A 23,912-nucleotide genomic window follows, 5' to 3' on the forward strand; every position below is an offset into this window, starting at 1 on the left:
CATATTCAGAAAACCACTGTCTCGCCCTTCAAAAACTGCTAAAGATATGGTGAATGATTGAAAATGTAGAGAGAAACAAGAGAAAAGGAGAAATTAAACAGTAAGAGAAAAAAAATGGGGTGTTACCCATTTTATTGCAGTCCAGAAAAAGAAGGGAAACATTTAAAAAAGGACAGAAGAGAGGCAGTGCAATTTTTGTATTTAAAATATTTTGGAAGAATACTTAGACTTAGCAAACAAGCATCATTTCAAACTTTGCCAAGAAAAACAACATTTTCATATAATTTTAAATCTGTGGTGAGCTCCATTCTTCCTGGCCACTTCATCCTTCCCAAAAGTGCATTTTGCCCTTCACTCATCCCTAAAACTCCCCTCAAATGCGTAGCCCAAAGGATTTTCTTGCACCAGGCGGAGGCTGAGCTTTACGATGCACATCCAAATAAATGGTGTTTCCAAGTAAATAAGACAGCAGAGAAAAGCTCCCGGGAAGCTGAGGAACGGACCTGCCATTTAAGAGCTCGGAGAAAAAAATATGGAAATCTGCAACGTGGGAGCGTGCCAGCGCCGGGGGCGAGAGGGACGGGCCTGGGAGGATTTCCAGCTCCACGCAGCCTCGTTATTCCTGCGCCACATCCACCTGCCCTCCCAGCCCTGAGGGCTGGCACAAGTGCTAAGGCAAGGGGATGATTTCAGTGCTGTCCAGCCCCTGGCACAAGCGACTGCTCGATTTTCTGATGTGAGCATCAGCAGAACAGGCAGGAGGACACGCCGCCAGCCCCAGGGGAGGGACACGCCGCACCCGCGGTGCTGAGAGCGCGTGGCTCCGGCGCTGTCCCCTCAGTGCCAGGCAGGGCGGGAGGCGGCGTGGGGCGCACGGAGGCTCACCTGGGGCAGGGTGCTGTGAGAGCTGAGCACCAGGCTGCAGACACTGGCTGGTGCCTCCGTCCGCCGTGCTGTCACCCGCACCAGCCGGGGCGCCGTCCCCGCAGCGCTGTCCCCTGTGGCCAGCCTCTGCTCACGGTCCCAGGAGCAGCCCTGAAACGACACAAGTGGGGGGACACGTGGGTAGGCCAGGCCAGCTGCCTCCAGGCTCTCCACTGCTTCTGGAAGGGCCAAAAGGAGCTTTTCCCCATGCAAGGGGAATGGTGCCTTTGATGGGCATCCCCCCTCTCATATCAGCCTGCCCGGCACTGGCCCCAGCGTCAGCAGGGTCACTGCAAGCAATGGTGGAGGTTTGCTGGGCCCTGACTCTGGGACTGTGCCATTGCTGGGTTGCATTTCATGTTTCAGCAACACAAGACATCTCAAACACATTTTTTGGGGGAAAGGAGATATTTGATGGTGTCAGTGGCTTGGGCTGTGTTCAGTGCCAGGAAGCCCTGCAACTGGATTGCTTTTTTCATCCCCCTTATAGACAGGGCACAGTGGAAGGAGCAGGGGCATCGTTCACACTACTTGTGCAAGGCCCACAGTTGCTTCCCTGCTTGTTTCCACACTGACTTTTCAATGTCCTTGTTCAATCTTGGGGATTCATAGACTGGCCTGGCCACAGACACTGGTGGCTATTGCCAGCAGAGTTTCACTGTTGGGTGGATCAAGGCTACAGCACACCCAAAAAAACCAAAGCAGGATCCCACTGCTTATGGCATAACAGCATTAAAAATTTGTTCTTAAACACATACTAGAGTTGCAGGTTTGACTTTAACTAGAGGGACTGACAATGTGAAGGGGGTCAAGAAAAAATGGGACTATAGCAGTTCCTGAATCAGAGGAACACAAATATCTCCTGCAGTGCTTGTGGGCTGTTTTGTCCTCCTTGTTCTTGATCCCCAAACTCCTTTAAAGTTCTTCCTTAGATGATATCATTCAGCTCCATCTTTGCTGTGTGACACTTAAATCTGGAGTACCCCCAGGTATATGATGGGAAGCCAGTTCAATCTCTGAGGCAGAAAATGGTGTTTATCTGATAGGGTTATTTCACTGAAAGGAGGAATCCCTGAAATTTTGCATCTGCACAAGTGTATCCCTAGATTAGGGGGATCCTACAGCATCCCATGGCAGGGCAGTGAGTGGGGGATGGAGGCAGTAAGTGGGGGATGGAAAGAAGGCCTGCAAAGACACGAGGCAATTTTATTTACCTTGTTGCCTTTGAGATAACTGAGACCCTACTGCTCAATTCCTGCCTCTCCACCTGGTGCTGTATCTTTTAGAACGCTGTTGAAAATTGAAGAGAATGCAAATAAGAGAGACACAAGTTATCTGAAAGCTGGGGAAAAATCCTGAAAAGGGAAACTTGAAAGACTCAACCTACTTCACTTATCAAAAGTGGCTGGATCAGAGAGCTGAAACGCCTCCATGGGAGACAGTGTCAGACAGGAGCAAATAATCCAGCTGCAACTGCAGAGCAGGAGCCAGAGCTGGAGCTGTTCACATTACCAGTAATTCAATTAACACTTGTGAACCAGAGAGGTTGCCTCATTAATGAGACAAGCTATCACAGAGAGTATGTGGAAACAGCCTGGATGTGATCTGGGCAAGGGGTGGTGGCCAGCAGCCCGTGTTCCCCTTGAGTCCCTCTCGGCACAGGAATGTGCAGGGTCTGGCCCTGCAGCACCACGAGGGTGGCTCTTACCTCAGGCAGGTTTTGGGGCTCTCTGGGTGTGGCTGTGGAGCTGGGCTCACTGCCCCCAAGCTGCTGCCTGGCTGTGCCATGATGTGCGTGCGGGCTCGGCGACTGCTCGGGTGCAGAGCGCAGCGTGAAATCGTAGAATTCATGGATATCTGCAAAACAGCAGGAGAAACATCCTCAGGACTGGGGACAGCCTGATGCCTGACAGCAGCCTCTGTGGGGTGCAGCACCTGTGACCTCCACTCTGTCCCCAGGGTCTGAGCCCTCTGTGAGAGGGCTCTGCTGGCCCCCTGTGCTTGCTGTGTTGCCCCCCACACCCCTGTGCAAGGCAGGAGGTGTAGTGGGGTGCCTGGCTCACCGTGCAGTGCCCATGGCTCTGGAAGGCATGGGATTGTCCACAGAGCAGTGACCACACAGGCCACAGGGACTAAGAGCAAACTCTGCTCAGCAGCATCAATCCAGCACCCAGCCCATCCTGCTCTCCTCCAGGCTGTGCCAGCCCCAGGCATGGTCCCCTGTCCCTGCTGCTCTGACAAGCCTCCTGCACCAGGCAGCCCCTGCCTGCCTGCCCTGACACTGATGGGCTATTCCTTCCCCATCACAGCCCCCCATCACCCTGTGGAGGGGCTCCCTTCCCAGGGGGACAGGCAGAGAAGCCACAGGGCATTCAAACAGCTCTGCTAACCCCAGCTCCCTCCCTGATATCTCCCCTCTTCCACCTGCACACTGCCTCAACAGGTATCAAGCACCCTCATTCTGGGCTCCAAGGACCTGAGTCTGCTGCTGTAAACCACAGTGGCTCTAGAGAGAGGCATGAAAATGGGGTATGCCAGCCCTCACTGCTCCAGAGACAGTTATAGGGTGAAAGTGGGACCTGAGAGCAGCTGCCCAGGTATAGCTCCAGAGGTGGGAGCCCAGACCCTCTTCTAGCCCAGCCAGGAGGATTTTACCCTCTCCAGGTCACACACAGAGGATTTCAGGGAGCAGAAGGGCTGCAGTGGGCTCTGCTCCTCCCTAAGGAAGCTCCCACTGCTGCACACTCAGGCAGCTGCTGGCCTCTGGCAGCCCCCTGTTATCTCCAGAGCCAGCACCTCCAGAGTGGTCAATATATCCACTGCAGAAGTGTTTTAATTTCAGAAAGGAAACTACATCAAAAGTGAGAACTTGTTTTTATGAAGAAACTGAAAGGGGTAACAAAAACTTGTGGGAGGCTCTGAGCCTGTTCAGAGAGACCCACTGGGACATCAGAATGGACATGGAGTGTCTGGCTGGAGGATACCGTAAAGGCAAAAGGGAGGAAAGCAAGGCTTGACTGCAGAGGAAAAGAAGCTATTGAAAATGAGAAGACATTCATCTAAGCTGCTGAAGCTGCATCTAAATGAGAAAACCAGAATGGAGTGTAAATGCTGTCAGGTTAAAGGTAAAGCTCCAAGAGGTCAGCCAAAAGAGTTTGGTAAACGCCTTCCAAAAGCCATAAAAAAAGTCGTAAATCCCTTCAAGCACCTGGGAAACAGGAAGCCTGGCAGAGTCTGCAGGGCCAAAAAGTCAAGGCAGCATAAATGAGCACTTGAAGCAGGAAAAGACACAACAGAAACCTGAGATTATTTTCTGTACCTGCATCTGCTGTGGAGGAAGTGGAGAGCTCCACTTCTGTGAGCAACTGGAGGGGCAAACTGTGGCTCTCAGCTGGAGGGGGATGTGGCCACTCCCGTGGCACTCCCTGGGAGCTCCTGGATGAAGCACCTGCACTTGCCCTCCAGTCTGTGATTTCTCACCTGAAACTATGCCACAGCCTGGCATCACGAGGTATTAAACACCCACATCACAAAGATTTCAACAGGAAATCTGGTGAGCATTGGCAGTGCAAGCAGGGACACGCTGGCCACTGCCTGAGGCTGGTCCCTGGCTGCAGCAGGATGCTCTGCCTAAGCAGGGACACAGCAGCTGGAAATTTGTCTTACAGGTTCATCAGTGAAGGCCTGAGAGAGGAGGGTCTGCTAAGCAGTAATAAGATCAAGTGAGGAGGGTATGCTGTTCTTAGTGCTGAAAAATACAGCTTGACCAAACTGTCAGACCACACCACGATGACAGGCAAGACATGCTCCCTGACTGGAGCTGGGAGCAGCAAGGATGTGCACTCTGATGGAAGTGAGAGTCAGGAGTGGTGAGAAGAAGAAATGAAAGAGCTGCTCACACCTTTTTCAGCACAAAGCATATTTTGCTGACTAATAATCTAAAAAATGCACATGAGGGACAGTCAATCACTTTATACTATAAAAGGCCAGTCACACTTTTGCACAGTGAGGACTTCTATCATACCTCCCTAAGCTGTGTGAAGATCCTTCCCTTGAGTGGGGACACCCCTCAAGGTCACTCCTCGAGGCTGAGTCAAAGAGATTTGCCCTCAGTCATTGGTATGGATGAGTGACATCAATCTCTACTTAGTAGTTGTTTAGCTAGCTTTAATATAGCTTCAAAAACAGTGCACTACACTAGTAGTTATAGCTATCCATATTGTTTACTAAGTAATTCTGATTAAGCTCTTTTTTTACTCTAATCCTTATCATAATAAATTTAAACAAATAATTTAATATATTTATATAAATACATTAGGTTTATCATCCTTAATCCTGTGAGACAAAGTTGTATAAAGGCTCAGTTACACCTATATAATCCTTTAGACATACACCCTTGACAAAGTCTGAGGCTAAATTGGATCCAGCTGCACCCAGGCTCCTCTTTGAGGATGAGTTTAGAAAGGAAGGGTGTCCTTTCTTCACCTCGTGACTCAACAGGAGGAGTTTTATAATAAACTCTGTCTGAAGCTCCCACTCTGCCCATGACACCAGGGCTGCTTTCACACAGCAGGGCTGCACGCCCAGGCACAATTCCCCATCCTCTTTCCCGGTGCTTAACCACGTGCTCATGCACTGCAGCAGCACATCCCTGGTGCAGATGGGACAAGAGCAGCTTCAACTCCCATCTTCCCGCTCCCAGGGGCTGCCTGGTCTGCTGAGCTCCCAGCTGTAGGGGCAAAGCTGATACAAATCTCAGCTGCTGGCAGAGCAGCTGGGTGCCCAAGGGCAGCCCAGCCAGGCTCTGTGACTGCCCCAGTGCAGGGAGCACCGTGCCACTGCCTGGCATCACTGCCACTTTTGGAGCTGCTGTTTTGTGCTGCCAGGCTCTGTCCTGTGCCCTGAGAGACATGTGGCAGCTGGCAACGATGGGAGGAGTGGGAGTCCCCAGATGTACCCACTGCACCTGGGGCACCCCTTCCACAGCCCCCAGGCTGCTGGCAGGCCCTGAAATCCTCCCAAACCAGACATGAGGTCGCAGCAAGCCCTCACTTCACAGCCAGAGAAACTGGACTTTGTTTTCGTGCTAAACCATCTCTCCCTCTGGTTATAAAAATAATAATTGCGTAACAGGATAGCAGCAGCTTCTGGCTGCATGGATTACGCTGGGAACACACAAAACTTTGCAAGAATGAAAACAGGATTTGAAGGGCTCCATTGTGGGGGTGTGCTGCTGCCGGCACCCCTGTTTGTCACCCATCTGCTGCAGGAACACAGCCTTGGGCAACCCAGCTGGCAAGGAGCCTGAAGGGCAGGAAACTTGTCCCCTGAAGCAGCCACTCTCCACCTCCAAAACCCTCAGCCCAGTTTAGGTGCTTGCCAGAAGAGAGAATTGTTGCTGGCACCAGGGATTAGAGGAGTTTCAGGATTGGTGGACAGGGTTCAGGCAGCAAAGGACAGAAGTACATTTTAGGACACATGCACTTGGCATTAAGATAATATAAATATATGCTGGTTTCTCTCATTTCTTATGAGCATCACAAATTGCACACAAGTCTGCCTCACCTGTGCACTTTAAGAGCAGCACTACCTGAAAAGCCTCCATAAGAGGACATTGTGGTAGCATAAGATGAAGCTGCATGTTCTGTCTCACAGCCCAGTTTCTGTGTGATGACAGGCAAATCCATTCTGGATCTAATAAGGAAAAGTAACTCAAGATTTACAGAGATTAGAATTTTTAGAACCATTTTTTCCTGGGGTTCACACGTCGAATAAATGCCATTAAATATTTCTATAGCATCAGCATCTATGCACTAAAGCAGTGCCCTTGTGCCAGCCAGCACATGCACTTCCAGAAAATGACATTTCTTCCCCAATGTGTGCACTGTCACCAGCTGCAACACCGCAGATTTACCCCAAGCAGAAACCTCAGCCCTGCAGCTGACCCACTGCCATTCACACCCATGGCTGCCACAGCTGATCTTTTCCAAGCAAGCTCCAAGTTTCCATCCTTGCTATGGGCAAATCTGCAAGAGGAGGAGTCCTCAGGGTTGGGAAGCCTCCAGATTCCTCCAGTTTTCCACGCTGGCTCCTGCAGCCACCCGGTGAAGCCATTACACCATCCCCAGCTGTGCTGTTAGCAAGCAGGTCTTGCTGGGGTTTTGCATCCAGGGAAGCACTGCCTGCCCCTCCTTCTGCCTTCACCACATCAGGATGCGCACGAGGAAACTTTTGTGGGGTAAAATGAGCTGCAGGGGAGGATTGGGAGCCCAAGCAGCTGACAGGACCTACAGAGGTCTGCAGTGACCGGTGCTCAGGCACAGGAGAAAAGCTGAGTCCCTGAGGATTTTCGGGAGGAGCTCGGCCCCTTGGGCTGCTGGCAGTTGGGACAGCTGGACACACACAAACCCTGCCTGTCCAGCTTCTCCCACTGCAAAGGGCACAACGGCCCCTTTCAGCCCCGGCTCTGGGAAGGAAAGGTCAGGGAGCTGCTTTTGTGTGCAAGCCCCATCCTCCCCAGCAGCACAAGAGACCAAGCACCTCCCAGAGGGGCTCTACCGAGCAAAGGCAAAGTGGGGTCACCATAGCCCCAGCCCAGGCTCCTGGAGCACCCCTCTGCTGGGCTGTTTCCTTGCAAGTCACGCACTTGGCTCCACAGCCTCAGACACGGAGAGAGGGGCCAGGAGAAGGGAGCCAGCACAGCCTGTTTTCCCTCTGCACAGCCAAGGAATTTCTTTTGTGCGGAGCAGGGTTTGGCACATTCCAGCGCAGAGCAGCTCCCGCAGCGCCCGGCCGTGCCGAGCCAGCCGTGGCACCGCCGGCACAGGAGCTGTCCTGGCACGGGCAGCGTGCCCCCGGCACACGGACAGGGAGGTGGTCACAAGGGTTTAAAGGGCTGGGCCGGGCTCAGAGGAGTCTGGCAGAACATGGTGCATGTGCAGAGCAGTGCTGGGTATGATCGCAGTGACTGACCCATCCAGCACAACACTGAAGCATCCAGGACACAACAGAGGCTGGGGATTCTGGAGACCCCAAACCAACTTATTCTTAAAAAAAAAGCACACAGAAAGTCATATCCGTAGCATTTTTCACGTGGACTAACTCGGCAAACTCCATGTTGTTTGGCACTGCTGGTAGCTCTACTATGGCCTGAGGCATTTTGATGCTCAAACTTCAACCAGCCAGTGTGTGCTCTAGGAGAGCATTATCTGCAGGAGCAGGCAGCCTGAGGACAGGGATGGACCATGCTCACACATTCATCTTCCCCAGGGGCTGAAAAAAGCAGGGCTGTGTTGCTGAAAGGCTGCAAGAGGAGAGACCTCTGTAGGTTAAAGCCTCTCCAGAGCCAGAAGCTTCTGACATGGTGTGGGGCAATGAGATGGGAGCTCTGCACTGAGCAGTGTCTGTGCTCTCCTGCAAATCCTCCTCCCACACCGAGCCAGCCCTGTGACTCGGAGCAGACTTCAGACAGAGACACAGTGGCCCACTGGGAAAAGGAGGGGTGAAAATAAAAATGAAAATAGAAATGTTCCATCACCCTTGCAGTACTGTTACTGTGCTCCAGTGGGTATGGATGTGGACACGAAGCAACCCAGTGTGTGCCAGCTGTGTGTGGCCACAGTGAGCACACAGCCAGACACAATGTCCATGCTGGGACAGAGACATTCACAAGCCCACACTCCAAGGGGAAGCAGCAGGGGGGGGAGATGGGGGGGGGGGGGGGGGGCGGAAGTAATTAATGCAAATTCCTAGTTTAGGTAAACACATCTAGAGAAAGGCTCGCTCTGGCACGGGGAATTAATATCCTGTTAAACCAGTTGAAAAGGTCACCAGTAAACAAGAGACACTCCCAACACTCCCTCGTGCCAGGGCTGATAGGACACCAAGACAAACGGCTGAGAGCAGGGACGCTGCAGCATCCGCCTGCCAGCCTGCAGCTGTAGCCAGCTCGTGTTCTCTGCAGCCACACTCTCTCCACAGCACTTCTGCTCTAACAGCAGCAGCCCTGGGCCTTGGGAAAGCTGCTTTGCTGCCTTCACACAGCCCCAAGGAGGACTGGCCAGCACACAAAAGCAGCCAGGGGTGTTGGGCTAATGTCAGGTTGGTCAAGGTCACAGCCCTGCTGGGGATCCTTGCCTCCAGGCTGGGGATCATTTAGAGAGCAGGTTGTATAAATTAAGAGATAAGAAAGGAGATGCACACTGGCTCCTTCAGTATGGGGGCCCACCTGCCCTGGGGAGTGCACCCTTGGGCACATGCCTCTGCTGCTGCTGGCACAGACATTCCAGCACAAGACCTTTAAATGGACATGCTGGGACTGAAAGTCTCCAGGTGATGCTCCAACAGCAAGAGAGAAAAAAGGATAGAATAAAATTACTCAGGACACAGCATTCGACTTCTTCTTCAATGGAAAACCTCAAGCACAGAGGAGCTGCTGGCAACTCATCTCTGCAGGCACAGAAGTGGAACTCATGCTGCAGAGGGTGTGAAGAAAAGGTGAGAGCTGCCAAGAGAACAGCGAGGGGGAGCACCAGGGCTGAGACAGCCTTGGGTCAAAATGCACTGAGAGTGAGCCACAGAGCACATGTGGAGCTCTGCACCCTGGGCCTGGGTCTTCTTCTAAGAGTGCAGAGCCTCTGGAATGCTTTCCCTTCCTTCCCACCACAGAAACTCAGCTTTTTTCCCAGGAGATCCAGGAACAGAAACCACCAGGTCTGCATGCATTTCCCAAGGCCCACAGTGAACCGAACTTGAGGAGAATAGCAAGATAGTTATGTGTCTTGCACAGAGAAGCTGCTTAGTCCAGAAAGACTTCAGCTGCATTTGTCTCAGTCCACATGGAGAACTTTATACAGTGCTCAAAATGCCATTTTCTGGTGTCCAGCCCCAAGATAAGCCTTGCTGTTAAGTCGTGTGTGAAATGGAACTGCGGGAACAGTGTGTTCTCACAAGTGCTGGTGGGTCTAAGCACAAGAAAGGACAGAGTGCCCCAAAGGAGCTTGGGTACATGTGGGTTCTCTCTTAAAGACAGAAAAATCTAGTTTTCCTTCCTGGACACACCTGGGCTGCCCTGCACAGAGAGTGCTTGCAGCAGGGCAGGATCCTTTAGCAGGTGCTGGATAGATGAGGCGTGGACTGATCAAGAAGGTGTTGCCCCTTGTCTTCAATCAGACTGAGGAATGCTGTTCTCTACAAACACCCAGTGATTGCAGCCCTGGTTTCTCCTGCCTAAGCCCTGGAGGGGAAAGACAGCCCAGCTCCCTGGCATTGCATGCCATGTGTTTCCACAGAATGCACTGGTCAGTGCCAGGCACCAGCGTGGGATCAGGCTCCCAGGAAACCCCACCAAACACAAGGACTGCAAGGGAGGGGCTTACCCAGCAGAGCCTGGAAGAGTTCACTTTGGAAGATGTGCGAAACTTTTCCAATGGAAGCTTTTAACTCCTGCTCCTCCGGGGACCGCAGGGTGCTTTGGTATCTGGTCAGAATTTCCACTGCCCGTTCAGTGTCTGTGGAGATGACACAGGAGGAACAAGGCATTGTTAACATTGTTGGATGCTAAGGGAAGGCTTGGCTTCAGCCTGGGATAATGCCTCAAGCTGCCTTCCAGTCTGGATTTTTAAAAGTCAGACAGCCACAAAAGCATCCTTCCTTACACACACCTGGGAAAGCTAACCCTGCTGAGAGCCACTGAGGGCCCACAGCAGAGACCTGGGCAGGGACTGGAGGACAGGCAGCTCTGCCACCAACCCCGAAAATCAGGGGCTAAAGTCAGATTGACTCAATTCTGAACCCTGTGGCACTGGGCAGCCCGAACACTTCTGCCACCTCCCAGGCACAGGAGCTGGACACATTCTGGTTGCACAGGGCTATGAATACTACTGCAGGAACTGCAGCCTCCCACACAGGGCCAGATGGCTGCAGCAAAGCTGAGCGTAGGCCCATTCACGTAGTGCAAACAGCTCAGCTACAGGAGTGGCAAAACTTGGGCTGCTACAGGGTGAAGAATAAGAATTGCTCAAAGCAGTAAGCAGCCGTGGGTCAGCAGGAGACAAGTGAGAAAGGAACATGATGCCTTGGGGTCAGAGGAGATGCTGGTGAGGAGGGGAGCTAGAAGCTGCCATGAAGCAACATTTTGGTTAATGAGTGGGCTAGACATAGCTATGAGAAAACCCTGGACCTAAAATAGTGGAGCTGTGATCTCTCTGCCTGGACACTTCACACTTCTCTGGTCAGAGAGCCAGAGCTGCCAATGCAGCCTCGACCTCAGATGTGACCCATGTCTCAGGCAGGTGGTGAGCTCCTGTGGACCTTCAGACCATCCCTGCTCCATCAGTAGATGTTTCCCTTTGTCACCCAGGCAGACTGCAGACAAAGAGTGTCTGTGTGAGAAGGCAGGGAAGCTGTCCCGCCACTGCTGGAGACTCATCTTTTAAGCCAGGAACTCATGCAGAAAGGATGACCCTGCTCATCACAGGGCTCTTGAGAATTCAGGTCATCAAACAAGGGGGCCTGTGTCTGCTCGGGTACGTGCCACCTGGTGTCCCAGCTCGCCCAGCCTTCCAGCTTCTCCTCGGCTGAAAGGGAAAGAGGGTCCTCCCGCCTGTGTCACCAGCCCACACTGACTCATCGTTGGAGCAGAACAGGGAAAGGAGTCTGGAGAAGCGTGAACAGCTCTGACTTGGAGCTGGACTCCACACTTGCTCCAGGAAAAGCAGGGACTTCCCTGAGCTTTATGGCAATCCTAACCCTGTGCTATTACTAAGAGCTTCCTTTTCTGCAAGATAAAACAGTGGCTTCAGACACTGCCCAGCATACCGTGAGCAGGGCTGAGATGTCACTGCCTGGTCATTCCTGACCTTATCAGCAGAACTAAAGAAGCTCGTGGAGAGCTGGGGCCACCACCCCAGGACACAAAGACTGTGAACCTGGTGTAAACTTCCCACAGCAGCCCAGGCTGCGTAGCAAGAGCGGCAGGCGCCGCGCTGACCCCTGTGCTGCCGGCCACCCGTACCGGGTGACAGCCAGCTGCAGCAGGGCACTGCTGGCTCCCGACCTGGGCAAGTGCTGTGCACCCAGCGTGGCAGGGAGACCACAGGACCCTTCCTACAGCTCCCAAGAAATAGCACATGGTGTCCAGGGCCCATCTCCACGTGCCTCAAGGTGCATGCAAGTCCCACGTACAGGAAATCCCTTCTGGCAGAGCCCAAACCCCCATGGCCGCTCTCCTCCCCGCAGCACGCAAGGGACCTGCAAGCAGAGCATCCCACGGCCACCCACTCTGAGCCACGGCAGCACAACGTGTCCACAGCCCGAGAAGGGCGTGGAGCGAGAGCGCCCAGACCTCGGGTCTTAACCCCTGGCTCGCACGGCCGCCCGTGGTGGGGAGGGAGGGCGGGAGGTGCCCGGCAGGAGCGCGGAGCACCGGGCGCGGTCCCGGCGCCGGGGCAGACACTTGTTGAGCGCGGGGCCGCGGTGGCCCGGCGCGGCGGGCAGGGCCGGGCAGTGCGCTCCTTACCTTCCCGGCGGATCATCGCTCCGCCGTGGCCGACGGCCGCTCCGCTCCGTGCCAGCCCGCGAGCGGCCGAGCCGCCGCCCGCCCCGCCCCGCCCCGCCCGAGCCGGCCGGGAGCCGCCCCCCGGCCGCGGGCACCGCCTCCGGGAGCGCCCCGCCACCGCCGCTCCGAGCCCGCCGGGCCGCCTCGGGCTGCGCCCCGGGAGCCGCGCCCCGCTCGGCCTCCCCTCGCTGCCCCTCGGAGGGCCCGGCCGGTTCCCCGCGCCGGCAGTAGGTGGCACGGAGGCGCCGCGGAGCGAGCCAGCCCCGGGCCGGTACCGTCCGGGCTGCGCCGGCTCCTTCTCCGGGCCGGCAGCGCCGCCGGCAGGGAAAGGTGCGGAAGGCAGGACGCAGGCGTGCCCGCCGCACCCCTTCGGACTCTGTCTGCCGCTCTTCCGCTTTATTGACATAAATAGACAGCAACAAGTCAAACTGACACGGTACCCCCTCTCCCTGTTCAAGGCCCTGCTGCAACGTGACCCCTGCCGAGTCCCCCCGCTCCCTCTGCTGCCCTGGAGCAGCAGCAGGAGCGTGAGCGCGGTCCTGCCAGTCCCTGACACCCACCACCCCAGCCCTGTTCCTTCTCTTTCCCGAGCACCAGGCATTAACTGCTGCACGGAGTGCCAGGACCCTGTCCCGTGAAGATGAAGCCAGCAGCAGTAGGGACAGGATTTGTGTCCAGGATGGGAGGGTGAGGAGCTCAGCTTTCCCTCTGTCTTTTGAAAAGCCACTCCACATCCCCCTTCCTATTCCTCAAGCCATGGGACAATAATCCTTTAGATTATTAAGGGCAGCCCCCAGGGGAACAGCCCTTAAACCAGGTGTCCCATCCCTGGCTGCAGAGCTGCTGACAACAGCCAGAGACAGCCCTTCCCCTGCACCAAAGAGCCACCCAAATCCCTGCTCCTGTCCAAACCCCAATGGAGAGGTCTCAGCTCCAGCACTGCTGCATAAATATTCTGCCCCCAGGCCACCCTGCAAAGCTTTAGTTCCTCGCTGCTAGTGGGCAATGAGAACTCAGTTCCAAGTCTTTTCAGCTGAGGGCAGCTGTGCACCATAAAAGGAGCCAGGAAGGCCACGGAAGAAGGCAGGTTCGGAGGAAAGGAGCCTCGAGGCTGGTCTGAGGAGTGCTCCCCGCTTGAGCTGTGCAGGGCTCTGGCTGCCCTTCCCCAGAGCTGACACGGGCGTCACTCTTGCATCAAGCTGTTGATCTTTGTGAGCAGCACATCCGTCTCAGACTCTGAGGAGACAGAGAAAAAGCAGCATTGTGGGCAGTCACTATCCCGCAGGCGGAGTAGCCTGAAAAGCAGGTTTGAGGATATTCGGGAAATGTGGGATTTCCTAGTGCAGTCCTACAGGGCTGCTTGTTAACGGCAGGACAGGAGGAACTCCCTGGGCTGGGATTCCCTTCCCTCCCCCAGCCATCCCAAACCACTCCGTCACGTTTGGCTGGGGAAAGCTTCCTGCCTGTCAGGGAGAGTCCCAGAGGTAGAGCCTGGCTCCAAGGGAGGGAAGCTCCCGTTCCGTGTGCACTCACCCGCTGGCTGCCTCCTGTGGGAACATTTCCTAGGAGATGGAATAGGATCGATGTTAGCATGCAAGTCTGGTCTCACCGTGCCCTCCCCGGAGCTGCCAGCTGGAGGCTCTGGGGCCCCGCAGTCCCAGAGGGAGCTGCTCTCAGTGCCTGCAGCACTGGGAAAAGGGAGCAGGATCAGGAGCCCCAGCCTCAGCCCACCAAGCCCTGGGGTGCAGAGTGGGTTAACAAGTGTGAACTAAGAATTCCAGCAGCTTGAGGCAGGGTCAAGGCAGACTTTTAGCTGCAGCTTGGAGATGAAAAGTAGCCCCCAGACACTTCTGTCGTATTCAACCAGACAGGAGAGCACACCCCCAGGATCTGAGTCCAGAGAGGGGTGGCAGCAGATTTGGGTCTCACCAGCCACCCAGGGCACACTACAACCTCCCCCAACAGAGCTACCTCGGGAGGGGGAAAGGGATCAAACCTACTTCATCAGGACAAAGGCCCAGATGATGATAAGGAAGGAAACGCAGTCTACAACGATCCAGATCATGAAGTATGTGCTGCTGGGCTGCAAGACAATGAGACAAGCCACTGAACACCAGCTAGGGGCGGTGTGCTGCAGCACAGCCCTGCCTGCTGTGCCACCAGTCCCATCTACAGGGTCGCATGCTCCCATGCCAGTACAGCAGTGAGCAGAAGTCACCCTTCAGGCAGCTGCACAGGGGTGCTGCAGAAAGGGACCCACAAGTGCCTGGGACACAGGGCTGTGGGGCAGGGATGGAGGGGTCACTTACCAGCAGCCAGATGGGGTGTTTCATCTCCTTCAGCACCTGGCAGGCGTTGGTGGTGACAGAGCTCACCCCTGAACACCACAGCACGGAGAAGAGCCAGGGCTGGTTCACCACGTACAAGTTGACAGAGATGTTGTCCTGGCGGTACTGCCTGTGTGGGGACAGCTGTGGTAAAAGTAGCAGACAGCAGGGTGCCACCACGCTCTGCACAGCCAGAAGGGGCTGTACATTTGGGATATGATCCAGCATTTGCAGTCACATGGAGCAACTGTCTGGAGATGCAGACCCAGGGCAGATTTGCTGGCAGGGCAGAGGACTGCAGCCAGCTCCATCCTCTGCACCAGCCCTGCCTGATAAGGACACTTGTTCACAAGGCACACTCCCAGCTCTTCTCAGAAGCACACCAGTACTCAGCACCCTCACCTCTGCTGGCCCCTGGGACAGTCCCCAGACCCCCACAGCTCCCAGGAACTTGGACAAAGCGTTCTCACCTGATCTCCTCAGAGCTCATGTCCTGGTAGGGCAGATTGACATGCAGTACCGGCTCCTTCTCATTCTCAACCCTCTTCCGGCCATAGATGTGCTGGACACCTGGGGCCTGCTGTTTGACATCTTCCCTGAACCCATCTGGAAGCCAGAGGACCTAGGGAAGGGCCAGAGAGCATGTGCAGAGGAGAGTTGCTCCAGAGAGTTTGCTCTCTTCCAGTATTCCCTCACAGGTCCAGGCTCACATAGCCTGCTTAGACAGCTGCTTCCTGCCCCCCTGTCTCCACACTCAGCACTTCCATGAGGATCTCAGCCAGGACAGTCTCCTAAGAGCTTGCCCCAGCCAAGAAATAAGTACAGGTCCCACTGAAGGGAGAAAGCAGTTCCAGCCTAGGAAATCTGCAACAGTTAAGTCCTTTCTGGGTCTTTGAACGGCTCAAGAAGCGAATCCATTTATCCCCAGCTCTGCACAAGAATGCACCTTGGATCACCACTATAGTAGAAGTCTTTTCTATGTCCCCTCCTGCTCTGCATTCCCAAAAGGCCAAGCAACATGATTTGAGTGCTGATTTGTCCCCTGAGGGCAGCACATATCCTGTGCTGCAGGGGTTGGATGAAACATAAAGGGAGCACAGGAGGGTGCAGCAGGAGTCCAAGAGCTGCAGGGAGAGCTGTGGTGGAGTGTGGGGAGGTGAAAGCCTCAGCATTGTACTCCTGCTCTTGCTGGCAGCATTGGTCTCCTCCCTAGCCTGAGTCATTGTTTACACACCAGGGTGGCCAGTACTGGGAAACCAAAGTATTTGGAGGGGTCTGAAGTATTTGGAGGGGTTTGAAGCTGTAGGCATTAAACCCTAATTATTGGTAACTTTTCCCAGCTAGAGAACCTCACAGGTGAACAGGGCTGCCCAGCAGGGATCACATATGGGGTGTATGGGGTGTCAGGGATGGTCAGTGTGGCTGGCAGGGCACCTCCCACCACGGCAGGGGTGTGACAGCAGGGCCTGGCAGGGGTGGGGTGGTGACCAGCTCACCTGCTCCAGCGGGATGCCTGACTGTAAAATCACTCCCAGGGTGACATTGACAAAGTTCTGGTAGTCACTGTGGTTCTCAGGCCGAAGGTCAAACATGATGGAGAGGTTGCTGTGCTTGGCTGCCTCTAGAGCCTGTTCCAGGGACGGAATCTTCTGTTCAGCTGCCTCCTGGCGATCACCAGGAGAAAGACTCTGCACAGTGGGAAACGGCTTCCGCTGCAAGGGTGAGAGGGGGGCAGTCAGCTTCCACATCCCAAACTGGTACCTGTCTCTCTCAGTTTCCTACACTGGCCTCTCCATGTGCTCTCCAGTGCAGACAGGCACAGGGAACCTCCCCATGCACATGCATGGGCACCTGTACCCTTCTCCCCACTAACAACAGAATTCAAGCAGATCCAATGCCTGTGGGCATTCAAAGGTGCTCAGCAGTAGTTAGTCACCTTTTGGGAAGAGCCTGGCCACAGCTGCCTTCAAGCCCAGGCAGGCTGAGTAGCTCAGAGCAAATATGAGACATCCCCTCTCAAAGCAGCCTCCTCCATGACTCAGCTGAGGAGTCAGAACAAACCCCAGGTTGGGGCATAACTGCACCCAAGGGATTTGTGCATGCTTCTGCATCCTGTCCAGGTGTCTGCTAGGACCAGGAAAGGCTCAGGAGCCCCAGGGCAGGGCTAATGCTTCAACCAAAAATGCACCCATTCCACACCAGCCACCCTAAGGACCTTCCTGACCTCCAGAAACCAGCTGCCAGCATCCAGCTGCTGGAGGTCTGTCCAGTTGAAGGCAGTGCTGTTCAGGGCAGCCCTCTCAGGGAACACAGCCTGCACGTTGGTGGTCCTGGTGAGTTCCTCGTCGTGCATGAGGAATGGGACCCCATCAGCACTGGCAAAGGAGCACAGAGGAAAGTGTTGTAAGCTGTTTGTCTCCTACCCTGCCCTGGCATTTCTAACCCCTCACAACCACCTGCCAGAGTTACCCCCATCCTTATTCTACTTGTGGCCCTTTACACAAAAATGTGCACCTAGAGACCAAGCCACCAACCAAGTAGTTCCTTGCTCTCTGAAAGGGCTGTCCCAATAACAGGATTACATGAGATGAACTGGAGCCAAGGTCTGTTTTCCAAGCAGTACCCCTCCCCTGATGGAGCCTCCCTCCCCAGAAGGCAATCTGCATGGGGAGGACAGAAACCCAGTACCTCTCCCAGATCATTGGGACACCAAGCTGGAGCCTGTCCCATACTGGGAAGGTGGGAGTGGCGGAGCCCTTTGAACAGGGCTGCCTGCAAATGCAGGCTCCAAATCAGTCCTCCAGGTGTCTTCCAGAATGCCGCCTGTGAGAGGTGACATCCCAGGATACACAACCCCCTTCCTCCTTCTGAGCCCCTTTACCTCACCATGACGTCTGTCTCAAAGACTTCCACATCACAGTTCGCTGCCTTGTGCAGTGACATGAGGGTGTTCTCAGGGGCCAGCTGGAAAAAGGAATGGTGTTAGTGCAGGGAGCATGGGCAGCATGGGGCAGGGGCAGGCACTCATCCTGCCTGGATGCACCCAGCAGCTTGGCTGGGCTCTAGGGCAGCCACAATGAGCCTGGGGTGACCTGGGCATGGTGGGGGGTGGAAAAGGACTGGGGGTAGACAGCCAAAGCCTGCCTTGTCCCTGCTCCCTGGCCCACACTACACAGCCAGGCTTTCTGCTGGGAGTTGCATGCTCCTGGCCCAGCAGTGCTCAGGCAGCAGCCCTGTACTGCAGCTGCTGCATTCCCTTCTCACCGTGTGCTCACCCAGCCTCCAAGCCTGAGCTGCCCTGGCTGCTGTGGGGATACCACTGTTCTGGGCTGGACACAACTTGTGGCCACAAGGATCTGTGCTCCACAGACAGGCACAGCCTGGCTTTTCCTAGTGGAGCAGCCTGCCCATCCACCCTCACCACTGCCAGGGTGCTGGTCACTTACCATGGGTGCTCCTCGATGGCCAACTAGGGCTGGCTTGGGGGGCAGCTGGTTCTCCTCCATGATGCAAGGGGAGGTGATTCCCAAAGGAGCCAGGTATAGTGCAATCATTGCTGCACAGTACAGAAGCAGCACAAACACCCTGAGACCTGCAGGCACAGACAGAACTTAGAGGGGATGAGGTACAGAGGAAGTATTTTGTAGGTCACTAGGAATAAGCCAAGGCTGTTTCACCTGGCATCAACCTGCGTTGACCTAGGCTAAACCTTGCACCCTCAGGAACACTGTGAATTTATTCCTGGCCCTTGCCCAACTCAGCACTTCTGCAGCACTCTGCCACCTGCAGCCCTCCTTCAGCTGCAAAGCAGGGAAGGCTGAAGCTGCAACAAGGGCTGGTCATGAGAAACCACCAAGAGCAGGCATTACTGCCACACTGGAGACCTGTTCCCACTACTGCCCTGCTGCTCCCTGAGCACCACTCTGCCACCAGTGCTGCTCAGCTGGGTGGCAGGACACAGGGCACCAGCCAAGGGGACAGGTGGAGAGCTCGGAGGGGGTTACCTGTGTTGCGGGTGCGGTAGATGAAGCTGGCCAGGGGCCAGGCAAGGAGTGTCATTCCCCCCACAGCTCCAATGTGCAGGAAGGGACCTGTTGCCTGGGGAGGCAAAAACCCACAGGTGTCAGCCAGCACCAGTGGCTGTTCCCAAACATACATGCCCTAATGCCAGGGATCTGCCCCTGCAGCCAGTACTGCTGGAAGATCCACAGGACTGGGAGGGAGGGACAGGCTCTTGGGGGACAGAACAGACTCCCTGCTCTGGTCCAGCCACCATTCATCAGTCTGGTGGCAGCTGCTCCAGGCAGGACTGCAGGGGCAGAAGGAGCACCTTGCCTGGCCAGGCAGTGGAAGTCAAGGGCAGGGAATTAACCCCCAGTGCACACAGCCATGCTGGGGGCTTCAGTCAGCACCCCTGAGCTCAAGCCCACAGGTCAGGCTCTGGGTACAGCAGGGGAGTCCGTGCTATGGAGATGACTCACCTGCAGGGAGATCCGTGCACTTTTCCACTCCTCTGCCCACTTTATTCCCAGCCCTGTGAAGGCTGCAGCCACCACCAGGGCAGTCAGGATCAGCAGGATCTGTGGGGCACACACAGGGCAGTTAGGGGAGCACACAGCATCTTGCAGGCCAGGCAGAGTCCTCCTCATCCCTTCCTTATGAACCCTTGCAAGCCCTGATACCCCACTTTCCCCATCTGGGTTAGCAGCTGAGCTCTGCACTCCATGCTTTGAGCACTGGGAATATTCCCATCCCAGAGACATGTGGCTAAGGAACTGACAGCTGCAGCCCCGGTCAGCAGGGACACACAGCCACTCCGTGGGGTCACAGCAGCCATACACAGCCCCAGCAGGCTGCTCCCAGCTTCTGAAGGTGCAAGGGCAGCCAGGGCTGGCACCATCTCCCCGCACCTCCAGTCTCTTACCTTGTGCACCCAGTGTAGCTTCAAGGGCTGGCCGCAGAGCTGCAAGCACAAAGCGAGGACCTGCAAGGGCAAGGAGCTGTCAGCCTGGGCTGTGCCCCACACCTCACCCCTCACAGGGCACGGGAGTCAGCTGCAGAAGCTCAGGCACCCTGGCACAGGCAGGGGCTCTGCCCGTGCTCAGGCTGACCCGGCTCCAGATGCTGCAGGCTCCTCCCAGCTCAGGCAGCCTGTGCTCAGCACAGCCCCATTCCCCCAGCCCAGTGGGGTCAGGAGGGCTCACCAGCAGCACAGACGAGTAGCTGATCAGCACAGCCGTAGCTATGAGCAGGACCAGGGACCAGTCTAGCCACAGCTTCCTCTGCCTGAAGATGAATCTGCCAGCAAAGGGGAAGGTCAGAGGAGCGGGGGTGAGGTGGGGAACAAGGCTGGATGTAGAGCCTACTCACTCGTTGAAGTTGTGGAAATCATTGAGGATGATGATAGCGAAGTAGAGCCACACCAGGGTGAAGAGGAAGACGCAGAAGAGGAAAAGGAACCAGCTGCAGTCATACTGGAAGCCAGAGATGAGAGTTATACACGTACCCTCATGGCACCTGGCCCCCAGGGAGGTTGCTGAGACCCCTGGGTATCACCCAGCCAGCAGCAGGGAGCACAGGGGCTCACAGCAGGCAATGGCCCGGGGGTCCAGGCACTCAGCTGTGCCATGGACAGGGACCAGAGCCACCCTGGCTGGCTCTTTTGGCTGGACCCATGCTACAGAAAGATGGATCAGCATGTCCCACAACAAACTAAAAATTGCCTCTGCCAGGCTGGGGAGGATGGCCCCTGTGGCAAAACTGCCTCCTTTCCCATGCAGCACTCCATGGGAACAGGCTGGGACTTTGGAAATAGAAGGGGCGGGGAGGCAGGTCCCATTCCCTTCTAGCTGCATGATCTGTGAGCTGGGCAGAGAGCAATGCAGGGCCTCAGAATTGCCCTTGTACTGATGAGTCTGCAGGCTGGGTCCAGCTTCATTGCCCACAGCCACTAGTGCCACGTGTGTGGGGGAGGTGAGGGGTGCCACAGGTGCCAGAGGGACACCTAGCAACCCAGACTTATTTTTACATTCCAGGCAAGACAGGACAAGCCACAGCAGAGCCACACCCATGGGAGTCGGAGACCTCAGAGGATCCCAGGGCCTCGCCACTCCCAGGTTACAAATTGCTGGGGACACCCTCCTGGTGGGGCCACACCCAGCCCAGGAACTGTGTCTCCCACGTGCCTGGCCAGGTGCCCCGGGACCGGCTTGCCAGCTCAGCCCTAGGGCTGTGCTCTGCCCCAGGCACGTGCGAGCCCCACTGCAGAGCACACTAATGCTGCTCTACCCTTCCTGTCACCCAGCAGGAGCACAGCTCACCCTCTCACTGCTCCAGGCCAGGGCAGCTCCCGGACAGTGAGGGTGCCAGGTAGCACCCCAGCTTTCCTGGCGCTCAGCCCTGGCAAGCAGGAGCAGCAGCAAGAGGTCAGCAGCTCAGTGTGTGGGCTGAGCACGCCAGCCAGAGCCCTTTCCCACCCCAGCCAGCACTCTGAGACTCCCACAAAGGGGCTGGCAAGCCCCAGCTCAGCATCACTCAGGTATCACCTTGGTGGTTCTCAGGCCCTTCCTCTTCTCCTTCTTGGCAGTGATCCACTGGCAGCTGTAGGGGCAGAGCAGGCAGGTGGCACAGGTAGAGCAGCAACCAGGGGGGTCTGCCATAGCAGCAGACTGTCCCAGAGCCAAGGTCAGGTGTCCTGTGGGGGATACACACAGTGTGTTGGCACAGACCTCCCAGCACACTGCCCCCACCCCGTGGGGATGGAGCACTGAAGCATTTTGTGTCCAGGTACCCTGGCAGGTGGCCCAGAGTGCTGGGACATAGTGGGGCTGCTGCTGGTTGTGTCCCCAGGCAAGGCATGGTGCCAGGGAAAGAAGCAGCTCAGGGTGCAGCCCAACCTGTTCAGCAGGCTGTGCTGGGACCCTTCGCCCAACAAGCTGGAACAAGCCTGGAGCTGGCAGGGAGCAGGGCCTACTCCCCAGCCCAGGGTTCAGCACTCTGCCTGGGAGCCAGGACCACTGTGCAGGCTCCAGGGGCAAGCAGCCTAGCCAGCTTGACAGCACCCCTACACTCAGGCTGCCCCACCTGCAAGGACTGTCCAGTGCCATGCCATGGCCTGGGAGGTTCCTGTTCTGATCCCTAGGTCCAGGTCCTTGCTGCTGCAGCACCATCCTGGCAGCCTCTGAGCCCAACCTGCACACCAAGGAATCCCAAGTGTGGCTGGAGGAGCTGCAGCTGAGCAGGCTCTGGGTGGCTTTGGTCCAAGTGCTTGTGGGGGAGCCCATTTCTACAGTCACAGAGATCCAGGCTGAGGGCAGGGCCACCGCTTAGCTCCCAAGGCTGGCAAGGTGTCAGAGCCAGGATGCTTTGCTGCGATCCCCAGATTCCTGGTGCTTGGCTGGAAGAAGCAGGGAGCCCAAAACAAGATCTTCCTCGATCCATCCAGAGAAATCCCATCTTTACTATATTGCTTGTGCTGCTCTGGAGCTGCTCCTCCTCACCCCAACCTCCCCAACAGGCCAGGCTCACTATGCAACACTATCACCCTGCAGATTAAGCCTGGTTCTCATTTCACTGTGACCACTGAGCCAGGCATGAGAGCCAGCTCACCACATCCTCCCAGCCACATCCTCTCAAATGCTGGAGTGCCTCACAGAGCTGTGTCCCATTCCAGTCTGGGCTGTGGAGAGAGGGAGCAGAGCTAGCCCACTCCTCCCTGGCCCAGCCAGCCAGACCACAGCAGCTCTGCCATGCCCTAGCTGTGGCCAAGGTCAGCCTGGTGTGCCCCTGGAACAGGGCACCAGCCCAGCAAGGTGATGACCTTGCTCCTAAATACCACCCCATGGGGGTCTCCAGGGCCAGGGTGCAGAGCCTGCCCCAGCACCCACACAGAGCACAGGGTCACACACAGGCAGACAGCAGCCCAAGAGCAGGACCCCATCCCTGGCCAGGCAGCTTCTGCAGGCTGGGGGATGTCTGGGGGCTGCCATCAGCAGATCCAGCCAGCCAAGGCACAGAGGATGATGAGCAGCAAAACAGAGCCCCACATCTGCTGCCCCCTCCACCTTCTAGGCACCAGATCAGCAGCTGTGACCTGCTCAGTGATGGCACTAAGAGAGTCAGCCTTAACACAAGCACAGGCAGCCATAGGTCCATTTTTTCCCTTCCTGATGCCCAGGGGCTCTGGCTGCAGGCTCATATTCCTGCTGTCACCAGAAGCAGAGTCACCACTTCCACCAGGGACCAGTGGGCTCAGCTAGCCTTCACTTGGAGACACCCTGTCCCCTGTCACTGCTCACATGGGCAGAGTACTGGTGTCAGCAGCTCCTGGCAGGCTCCCACACAGGGTACACAGTACAGGAGGAGTGGCTGTGGGCACCAGCTGCAACTCAGCTGCTCCAAGGGACTGCCGCTGCCAAGACTGGAGCTTGGCAGAGAGTGGCACAGGACTGGTCATAGATCTGCCCCAATGGTGCTGTCTGGAGGGAAAATGCCACCCTGTTCTCCAGCTCAGAGTGCAACTGCAGCAGCAGCGGTTATGGCACAACACCCCTTCACAGGGCACACATCCCAGACAGAGCAGGAACAGGCACACAACAGACCCTGCTCAGCTTCTACTCCAGCTCCATTGGGAGACCAGCTGAGTGGGAGCTGGGGCTCCATCACGGCTGGAAGGACCCTTCTTTAGCTCCCATCCAACAACGCCCACTGCACACTCAGTCCTTGCGTGCGAGGCACAGGAAACCTGAAGGGCTGACAAACCCATTGCCACAGTCACCGACACGGCAGCGCATGCTGGTAGCCTCACAAGTACCTCTATGCTGGCACAGGACAACCTGGTGCCCATATGCAGATCGAGATTCCCTTGTCCTGGAGGAGCGAGCTGAGCCAGCCCAGGCTGTGTGCCACCGGGCAGGTCGGCAGGAGCTGGTGCCTAACCCCGCTGCTCCCTTTCCTCGTAGGATGGAGGACAGAACACGGGCTCAGTACGGACCATAGGGTGACCCCAAAATATCAAGAGCAGCACAGCCTGGCCCAGATCCCCCACTCTCAGTCTCATGCCCGGGCAGCCAGTCCTGCACTCTCCAGAGCGTGGGAACAACACA

General features: G+C 56.1%; 2 protein-coding genes across 2 annotated transcripts in view; both read right to left on the reverse strand.

Annotated features, from left to right (window-relative positions):
- Positions 1-12,512, reverse strand: part of DLG3 (discs large MAGUK scaffold protein 3) — a gene marked incomplete at its 5' end in the record, with an annotated part of 75,669 nt that extends 63,157 nt beyond the window's left edge. The window contains 4 exons of the mRNA XM_084212758.1: positions 886-1,035; positions 2,633-2,781; positions 10,302-10,433; positions 12,443-12,512. Of these exons, the coding sequence (XP_084068884.1) occupies positions 886-1,035; positions 2,633-2,781; positions 10,302-10,433; positions 12,443-12,458 (447 nt within the window). The remainder of the gene's footprint in view (positions 1-885; positions 1,036-2,632; positions 2,782-10,301; positions 10,434-12,442) is intronic.
- Positions 12,513-13,664: 1,152 nt separating this feature from the next.
- GDPD2 (glycerophosphodiester phosphodiesterase domain containing 2) lies at positions 13,665-21,467 on the reverse strand (the record flags this gene model as incomplete). Its single annotated transcript, XM_084213172.1, has 15 exons — positions 13,665-13,717; positions 14,015-14,043; positions 14,482-14,564; positions 14,791-14,938; positions 15,279-15,430; positions 16,305-16,520; positions 17,033-17,183; positions 17,690-17,772; positions 18,255-18,400; positions 18,813-18,906; positions 19,290-19,388; positions 19,733-19,792; positions 20,013-20,106; positions 20,179-20,282; positions 21,354-21,467. 15 exons carry the CDS (start codon positions 21,465-21,467, stop codon positions 13,665-13,667), a joined length of 1,626 nt encoding a protein of 541 aa, XP_084069298.1.
- Positions 21,468-23,912: the final 2,445 nt, after the last annotated feature.

This window comes from Fringilla coelebs, assembly GCF_963513975.1.
Source record: "Fringilla coelebs genome assembly, chromosome: 11".
Classification (NCBI taxonomy): Eukaryota; Metazoa; Chordata; class Aves; order Passeriformes; family Fringillidae; genus Fringilla; species Fringilla coelebs.